At 42.5% G+C, this 10,007-nt stretch overlaps 1 protein-coding gene across 2 annotated transcripts in view; it reads left to right on the top strand.

Annotated features, from left to right (window-relative positions):
* Positions 1-451: 451 nt before the first annotated feature.
* The window catches only part of OXCT1 (3-oxoacid CoA-transferase 1), a 141,278-nt gene continuing 131,722 nt past the window's right edge, over positions 452-10,007 (top strand). Inside the window, exons 1-3 of one of the 2 annotated variants that reach the window (XM_030814016.1) lie at positions 452-882; positions 8,447-8,555; positions 9,828-9,918. In XM_030814016.1, the coding sequence (XP_030669876.1) occupies positions 805-882; positions 8,447-8,555; positions 9,828-9,918 (278 nt within the window). In that variant the 5' untranslated portion in view covers positions 452-804. Of the gene's footprint in view, positions 883-1,419; positions 1,519-8,446; positions 8,556-9,827; positions 9,919-10,007 lie in introns of those variants that run through there. The other variant, XM_030814017.1, reaches the window with a different exon arrangement.

The following is a 10,007-nucleotide window of genomic DNA, read 5'->3' as shown; positions in this document are numbered from 1 at the left end:
TTTTTATGGTTGCATCTTCTTAGTAATCTCTGGGGTTACTGGGACTCCAGTGCGAGAAAGAGCCTGAAATTCGCAAACTTGGATGATGGGGAAGAAAAGGTGTGCTAAACTCAGGTCACAGAGGTCCAGTCTTAATCTTGTTCTTCTGCAAGCCTTGTTGCTCACACCTCTTGACCGACAGTTCGAGGCAGGTGCTCACAGCAAACTTACTCTATGTAAGCCAAGGCCAGGTGTGGGGAGAAGGGGCTGAGAAATGTTAGAAACGTGAACGCAGTCCAGGCGGGAGAAGAGAAGGGGGCCTCGAGGGGTGCCCCTATGCAGCCCACACACACGCCAGGCACTGACTTGGGAAAACAACAAGCTTGGCGGAAGATCCTCCCGCGGCCGGAGGGCCCTGAACTCTAGGCCAAGACTCATCCACAGCCTAGGGGCAGGCGGCCACCAGCGCCCCATCGAAGCTAAAGGGCTGACAGAAGGGCTGCAGCGGCAAGTGCGCGCCAACACAGCTGCACACGCCCAGACACCTGGGGCGCTGAGAGGAACTTCCCCGCGATCCGCCCCGGCTGCGCAGAGCCCCTTTTCCCCGCCGGGGCCCCGCCCCGCCTCACTTCTTTTAAAAGCAGCAGCCAGCAGCGCGCCGGTAGCGTGCGGCTCGAAAGGCCGGGAGGACGTCATCGACGCGCTGTCGAGCCTCCAGCCCGCCCCGCTTTCCTTCGCAGTGACTCGGCGGCGCCCGGGACAGCGCGCACCGACGCTCAAACGCGCGCTCCAGCCCGCAGCCTTCTCCTGCCTCACCGCCTGAAGATGGCGGCTCTCAAACTCCTCTCCTCCGGGCTTCGGCTCTGCGCCTCTGCCCGCGGATCTGGGGGAACCTGGTACAAGGTAAAGTGCGGGGGAAGAGGAAGGCCATGGGCAGGAAGAACGTGGACCAAACCCTGATTGGTGCCCGCGTTTTCTCCTCTGCCCCTACCCCCTCTCTTCAGCCTAGGATCTGGCATCCGTGGCGCGGTGCCCTGGTCAGGGACACGCGGCGACGCGTTCCTAGCCTCGCCGGCTCCTCGGATGGTCGCCTTTGCTTGGTTCTGCAGTCGCTTCCCTGATGGAGCGAGACGCGGTAAAGAAGGGCGCGGAGAGGCTGAGAAGGGGCGGGAGGACTCCTGGCAGCGCTCCCGAGCCCTTTGGCGCTCGCCGGCGTCCCTCCTGGCACCCGCCCTTGGAAAGGGACTCTGAGGGTCTGAACGGGGGGAGGAGGGCGCCAGTGTATGGAGGTTTAGGAGTGAGGCAACAGCGGGTAGGTTTGCGCCCCCAATGTTGGATCTCTGGGCAGAGGAACCTCTAGAGGCCCAGAACCTGAGGCTGGGTTAGCCATGGCTCTGCTCGAGTTCACCGGGGCTGGATGCCGGGTGCGGCGGGTGTGGAATGCCGCTCCCATCCTCTCCTCCCTATTTGGCTCTGCTGCCCCGCAGACTGGAGCGCTCACCAGGGCATCTTGCCGGCCAAGCTGGGAAACCATCCGAGGTGTGTCCCTGGCTCGCGCCTGGGCTGCAGGGGCGGACAAACCTTTCTCTCGAGGCCCCTCGTATCCGGGTTAGGGGCTTTCGGTTTTCAGAGCCCTTTGAAATCCTTTCTGTGCCCCACTGCCAACTTTCCACAGAGTGGTATCTGGAGGCATTCCCACCGTGGACTGACTTGTGGTTTTGCCCTATGCACTGTCCTCGCTTGTAAGCTCACACCTGTCTGGAGCCCTAGGAGCGAATTACAGGACCAGAGCGCCAAGTCCAGGAGGGTAGCTTTATCCCCGCCGTGTCAATCGAGGGAGCCTCTTCCTTGGTATCCAATAATAGGTCTGAGGTTGACAGCGTGCCATGCACACGGTACTTACACCTGAAGCGTGCCTGCCTGGCCCCATTGCTCTTTCCTGCATCCAATTCCTGACGGCTGAGAACACAAAGGAGCCACTGAGCTCCTTCGGTAGGTGCTAGGGAATGATTCAGAACTGGACCATTTTACTCTTTTTTTTTTTTGAGACGGAGTCTCGCTTTGTCACCCAGGCTGGAGTGCAGTGGCGCGATCTTGGCTCACTGCAAGCTCCGCCTCCCGGGTTCACGCCATTCTCCTGCCTCAGCCTCTTTGAGTAGCTGGGACTACAGGCACCCGCCACCACGCCCGGCTAATTTTTTTTGTATTTTTAGTAGAGACGGGGTTTCACCGTGGTCTCGATCTCCTGACCTCGTGATCCACCCGCCTCGGCCTCCCAAAGTGCTGGGATTACAAGCGTAAGCTACCGCGCCCGGCCCCATTTTACTCTTAAATGCCTCTTAGGAAGCATTTTTATAACTGCAGATAGACTTGGATATATAAAGCATTATTAAAAGGGAACTTGACCTTCAGTGAGATTGCAGTGGTGCTGAAGCTAATGCAAACCAGAGCACAGCGATACCCTTGGGCCGAGGTCAAGAACGTTTCTTCTTTTGACGGTTACTTATTTGCCCAACTGTAATTTACTCACTTCAAGTCTTTTCCATCTTGAGTATATCATTAAACCATTTCCGAAGCTCAGCAAACCTCTTCTTAGAGGGACGAGATGCAAATAAGGGGTTCTGCTATATCTCATTAAAAGTTCATACAGAGTTCAAACTTAGCCGTGTCAGGCTTGATTATCATAGGTCTAATTCCTGCCTTCCACTATTCCCCTAGCTTGTGGCTCTTAGTGCCCTTATTGTTTAGCACTTTAAATCCTCACCTGCTGCTTCTGTTGAACTGTACCACTTATCTACTTGTTTAACTTTTCAGATGTGTATATTGTCTCCTCAACCAGATGACAGTTCCCCGATGGCAGAGACCATATTTATGCCTTACACTTAGTCTCCCTCAACAAACACACTACTCTGCATAGATGAGATATTCTACACATGTTTAACGTACGGATGAGAGAACCCTCCAGGCAAACAGAAACCTTGACTAAACATAACTAACAGCTAAAATGAGATAGTTATTTTCTTAAATGTTTAAAATTTTTATGTTGGGCGAGCCCAGTGTCTCTCAGACCTGAGAGTGCATCAGCATTACCTGGAGGTTTTCTAAAACAGATTGCTGTACCCACCCCCAGAATTTCTAATTTAATAGGTCCTGGGTGGGGCCCTAAACTTTGCATTGATAAGTTCCAGGTGATGTTGATGCTGCTGGTCTGAAGACTGACTGCCCCTTTCAGAGTTATCTGGCATGGACTTAGCTGAAAATAGACTATTGGAAGGTATCTTCTTTTCTTCATTATTACTGAGGGGCAGTGTGGAGCATTTAATACTATTTTCACTGTAGAAAATTATTAGTGGGAAAAAAGGTTATAAGAGTACCACTAACACTTTACCCACCATTCATCCTTGACACTATCTTTTCCGAAATCTCTTTCCAACGTCAGACTCTCCTGAGCTGCAGTCCTTCTGGTGCAACTGGTGAACTTCACTTGGATGTCAGTTGGTGCTTAAAGCTCTTTCTGATCCAAAGCAAACTAGCCATAAAGTGGCTTTCCCATTCCTTGTTTTGTTCTTCTTTCACTGTGCTTAACAGCACCAGTATCCATCCAGTATATAAGCTGGAAATCGTGGAACCATCTTCTCTTCTCCTTGCTGCACTTCCAATTGATCACCAAGTGTCATATGTGTGCCTCTTTCTGAAATGTTCCTCAGTGCTGTCCCTGGCATTCTTTCTCAGCAACTGTTTCTTCCCTATAGCTCCCCAATTAAATACTATGATTGTGTTTAAAATTTTGTAATTATTTAATGACTACTATCTTTGCTAGTTTGTAAGTTTCATTATAGCAGGGACTGTGTCTGTGTTTTATTTTTAATATTTATTTTAACTTTGTAGCCTCAGTGTTTTGTATAGTTGGTACAAATTGGTGAAGGAAAGAAATAATGAGTTTTCATACCACTTTCTTAATTCAGGCTTCCTTTGAGTTGTGACATCTGTTTCAAAAGCTTTGCTGTCCCTTCCTCATTGAATGATCAAGTCACAAATCACCACTAAAGAACTTACTCACATAACCAAATACTACCTGTTCCCCAAAAACCTATGGAAATAAAAAAATTGAAAAGAAAAGATAAAAGAAACTGTGCAGTGCGGTCTGTGAGGCTTTTTACAAACTGCCTCAGTCAGCTCCTCCAGCCTGATCTTCATGAACCTCTCTCCATGAGACCTGATCCCGCATGTCTGTAACCACACAGCCTTTTCATATCCCTGAACTCTTACTCATGTGGCTCTCTTGTTTGGAATCACTGTCCTGACAAGTATTTATCACCTGGCAAACTCTGGTTTTCTAGTCCACCAGGTAGAATGAATTACTCCTTCATCTGTGCCCCTTCGGAGGACTGAGTATCCCTCCAGCATTGGAGAAGAACATGTATGTTCCCTCAGTAACAATGCACACCACTGCTGTAGAGAATTGCCTGGTGCTGTAACTCTCTGTGAGCTGCTTGAGATTTATTCTTGTTACATGTGCATAATTGGCAGTGTTTGGTTCAAGGTGAAAATTCTACCTTTGGTAGACACCTGTCCACTTCTGGACAGCTAAAGTGTTTTCACACACATCACTACCTCTTGGCAGTGATGCCATGCTCTGCAGGTCTGTGAGTGTATCCACTCACATATTACTGCCTTTTCCTTGTAACGTGTATCTCTTTACTTCTCTCCATATAACTTCTCCCCACTTTTGTTTCTCAAACTCTGATACTTACTTGGACAATATCAGCTGTTCCTTGTCATTTATTTAACTGTAAGGTGACAAAATAAATATCACCTCGTGTTAAAGTAATCTTAAAGCTAAGACCTATGTATTTTTGAAAACCTTCAACAAAGATCACCTGGGTTAATTTGCTACAGTATGAATTGTGTTTAAAAACATTCTTTGTAAAATCAGTGGAGTGTGTGTATAGGGTAGAGTGAGGTGGTTAAAAATTAAAACTAAACTCCAATAAATGACAAGTTGGTCTTACTGCCCTGGTACAGAATGAAGAAAAGTTTGCATTTTCCAAAGGAAGCTAACATCCCCTGAGTATCTTCTATAGTCCAGGCACAGGGCTTCTCTATATAACATCAGAATATGTTATATATGTACATAACCTCAGAAAGGGAAACTGTGGATAAGCGGGGGGGAGGGGTCTACAGTACATATAAAAACACCATAGATGCCATAAATATATCCATTTATTACCTGCATAAATATATACATTTATATACAATTAAAATTAAAACTAAACTCCAATAAATGACAAGTTGATCTTACTGCCCTAGTGGAGAATGAAGAAAAGTTTGCATTTTCCAAAGGAAGCTGGTATCCCCTGGGTATCTTCTATAGTCCTGCAACAAGGCTTATGTATATAACATCATTTGATCCTTACTACATTCCTAGAAAACAATTATCATCTTTTTGTAAACTTAAAATACCCTCTCCCCCCATGAAAAAGAGATGCAGTGGTTAAGTAATTTTCCTAGATTCATACAACTGTGGCAGAATTGGAATTTGAAGCAAGGGTATTTTTTGATCCCAAGAGCATGATCTATTATGCCACACTATCTCCTAAACTAGATGTTAGGGTTTCTTAGGATAGAATCTGTTGTAGTACAGGTTGACCTCTTAGTAAATAGATATCAAATGTCAACAAATATTGTTAACTGAATATATGAATAATGAAAAAAACGAGTACCTGCAGGTTCTTCATTGTCTTGAGCCCTTCTCAGATTACCTGGAAAACATCTTCACTTTATGCTTTTAACTTTTGATTATCTGGGTAAACATGTCTTCTCTAAAATACTTTTGAGGTATATTTTTTTGCAGAGAGTGTGGCAAGCTCTTTGGTAATTTCTAACTGTAGTGAAAACTATCAGATGAAACAAAAGAATAGAATTCTTGACAAGCCTATGGTTATATGCTTTTATTTGTGGGCAGGGGAGAGGTAGTGATGGTTAATGGGTACTAAAAAATAGAAAGAATGAATAAGACCTACTGTTTGATAGCACGATAGGGTGACTATAGTCAATAACAACTTAATTGTAAATTTAAAAATAACTTCAAGTGTATTTGGATTGTAACTCAAAGGATAAATGCTTGAGGGAATGGATACCTGAATCTAAAAAGCCTCTATAGGTATATAGGGGAAATGAGTTTTCTTCCAACTTCCTCTCTATGTGGGATTTGTGTTTCTCAGCATATTGAAGTAGTTAGGGTGATCTTACCACACAGACTGTTGAGCTGTGGATGAACTCTTTAATTTTCTTCCCCTTCCAGCTATAAGGGGCTGACTCTTCACTTTTGGGCGGAGATAATGACAGCAGAGTTATACAGGAAGAAATAGAATACTCACAAAGATTTGTTTTGTATCAATACACGAGAAGTGGAGTATCAGAGGTTTCAAAAAACATGGCGAGAAGCATATTGTAGTAGAAAGGCCCGGAGGTAGAAGGCCAAATAAAACCTTGGATCTGGTCTTGTTTTAACACAGTTTTGGGTAAATTACAAGATCCTTCTAAGCTTCAAAAATTTGACCTGTGAAATGAATTGGTTGGATTAGATATCTGCATTTTTAAAGTGTCTCTAGGAGATATCCTCAACTTTATCTTACGATCCTTCTGTTGGCCTGTTTATTCAGGCTATCACACTTGTAATTTCCAATATATTAAAAAATATATGTTTAAAACAGAAGCAGATGAATACTTGCTACTTGAGGATAGGAAAGAGGGAAAACTCTTTGTGGTTCGAGCCCTTTCTATCTCTGCCTAGACCTATTTCTCAGGGTTTGAGCAGTGTGCTGGCTTATTTTTAGAGGAAGAAAAGAATGATAGACATTTATGCTGTCACCTTGACCACTTCAGGTTGTGTCTGTCTGGGAGACTGTTAGGCAGTGGATGTGAGCTCATAACTGGCATGTTAAGGTGGCAGTATACCAGGATTCAGGTGTTATTCTTTCTTTTTAGGCTGACTGTATAGTGAGAATAAAGGAGAGGTGATATTGAGTATGAATGATTGCTACAGAATCTGCTTTCTTGTTTTCTTTTGTGCATAGTGTGGATGATGTAGGGGAAAGGGAAAAGTTTACAACTGATTGCTCATGAATATTCACTAGGTGACTCATTTGGGACCAAATAGTACACTGTGGTAAGGCTAGACTTACCTTCCTTGTAGATAATGGTTTGTTCCTTTTATATAGCCTCCATAAGCCTTAAGCCCCATAGGAGGATGAGTTGTTTTGTAAGGTGTTCTTGTCCCTCTAGGAGGCATTCTTTGACATTTAAGATTGAACCTGGGGCCCAACTCTGTAGGTATGTGTTTTGTTCATATTGGCTTTAATTTCTTAGAGAGCAGTGCTCATGTCTTAATACTTAACTGTGTTGGAATAAATAGTACAGGACTTGGCACATGGTAGGTTTACAGTAAATACTTGTTGATTAATGGAAGATTGGGTTACCAGAAACCGATGCTTGATGACACCATTGCTATGAATTTGAATTCCAGTATATGGACTTTTCTTTCTACTTTCATTCTTTTGGGTGGCCACAAATGATGGAGTTAGAACTATCCCTTATGTAATAGAAGACATCTGTTACAAGGGGACTTCAGTGATCATCTGTGGATAAAATATCCATCCTACTTTTAAGTATGAGTCATTTAAAGCTCCAGGCTTTTAAAGAGGGGGATAGTATCACAGACAGAAAGGTGAAATGGTGGTTATGGAGGCTGGGGGTGAAGGGTTAGTGAGATGTTGGTCAAAGGATACATACTTTTATTTAGGAGGAATAAATTCAAGAGATCTGTTGAACACCATGGTGACTATGGTTTATAATATATTGTATACTAGAAAATTGCTTAGAGATTTTTAAGTGTTTTTACCACAAAAAAGTGTGTGCATTTATAAATAGTTTGATTTAGCTGTTCAACAATGTATATAGTATCTTCCCTTATCCAAGGGGAATATTTCCAGAACCCCAGTGGCTGCCTGACCTGTGGGTAGTACCAAACCCTGTATAAGTTGTTTTTCCTACATGTGTGTATCATTCATTTTAATTTACAAATTAGACTATGAGACATTAGTCACAATAACTAATAATAGAACAGTTTTAACAATATACTGTAATAAAAGTTATAAGAATGCATTCTCTCTCTCTCAAATCTTATTGTACTGTACTTACCCGGGGTGACAGACCTCAGAAAGGGAAACTGTGGATAAGTGGGGTCTACTATACATATAAAAACACCATGTATGCCATAAATACATACATGTATTACCTGTATAAATATATATATTATATACAGTTATTACCTGGCAATTAAAAACATGTATATGTAAAGGGGATAATGAAATTATCATTTGTCTATCAATTGAATAAATTGCTACACACATAAAGTAAAACTGTATCTCCAAATGATTATCAATTTTTTTTTTTAATATTTTAGGGATGTGTTTGTTCCTTTTCCACCAGTGCTCATCGCCATACCAAGTTTTATACAGACCCAGTAGAAGCTGTAAAAGACATCCCTGATGGTGCCACGGTTTTGGTTGGTGGTGAGTACTAACTCTGTTTACATATTATGGTAATGTCCTTATGTTTTTAAATGAAGGAGGCAAATCACAATGACAAAGATGTATAAAAATGATAATTATTTTATTATGCATTATTTATTGTACATATTATAGTATCATCTATTTTATTAGTGTCTCCTTCCTAAAAGTTTAGCAAGGTTTAGCATTTAATATTTTACTTTCTCTGTGTGCGTGTGTGTGTGTGTGTATGTGTATTTGTGTGTTTCTGTTTTGAAAAACTGAAGCTTCAAAGTAGTCATGTTTTATTAATAGCTTTGAAAAAAATCCCTAGATCCCAATTTTTTAACTTAAAATGTTTGCATTAATCTCATAAGCTTACACCTTCAGAGACCCCGTAGACATGTATTGACCTCCCCCACTGCCAATTCTGTTGCTGCTTCTTGTTTGGAATCTTAAGAGGGAGTTTCACTTTGTCGCCCAGGCTGGAGTGCAGTGGTGCGATCTCAGTTTACTGCAACCTCTGCCTCTCAGGTTCAAGCGATTCTCCTGCCTTAGCCTCCCAAGTAGCTGGGATTACAGGCACTCACCATCATTCCTGGCTAATTTTTGTATTTTTACAAAATACTTTAAGTGTCCTAGAGAAACTTAAAAAATGAGATGGGGTTTCCCCATGTTGGCCAGTCTGGTTCAAAACTCCTGACCTCTAATGATCTGCCCACCTTGGCCTCCCAAAGTGCTGGGATTACAGGAGTGAGCCACCCACACCCAACTTGCTGCCTGCTTCTGATAAATAATATCAAGGATTATTTTTAGGATTGATCCCCACTCATTCAAGTAAGTCATTGAATGTTCATTTTAAACCCAATACAATTTGAGTAATCATGGAAAATATAAAGAAATGACAGTTTTGGGCTTAGGCTTCCAACTATGCAAAATCTACTCAGACATATAAACATTCTTGAAAAAGTTATAGAAAAACTGATTTACAAAGCAGGAAAACAATAGATATATAGTTAAGTGCAAACTGAGCAATGAGTAGCCATATAAACTGGTTGCACTTGGCCTTATACTTGTGGTTCAAAGACTGGGCGGTGATATGTGATATAATGGTGCAAAACATTTGGATACAGCTATATGACCATTTACTTAGCTGCTGAGATATATCTGTATTTTGCTTAGTAGATCTAATAATGTGCTTTGTTTTATTTCTGTCTTAAAAAGAATAACACACACTTCTCTGAAAGAACGTTGTTACCCCCTTTACAAATTGTTTATTTTTTGGTCTTAATATAGGTTTTGGGCTATGTGGAATTCCAGAGAATCTTATAGATGCGTTACTGAAAATTGGAGTAAAAGGACTAACTGCAGTCAGCAACAATGCAGGGTAAGTGTGCATTTTAAAAACAATTGGCTGGAGAGAAATGCCAATTCTCAATATTTAAACAGACTTTATCAATGAAATGAAGTTTTCTC

Source organism: Nomascus leucogenys, chromosome 6, assembly GCF_006542625.1.
Source record: "Nomascus leucogenys isolate Asia chromosome 6, Asia_NLE_v1, whole genome shotgun sequence".
In the NCBI taxonomy this organism is placed as follows: domain Eukaryota; kingdom Metazoa; phylum Chordata; class Mammalia; order Primates; family Hylobatidae; genus Nomascus; species Nomascus leucogenys.
Note: the sequence above shows the minus strand (reverse complement) of the source record. Positions and strands in the feature narration are given on the sequence as shown.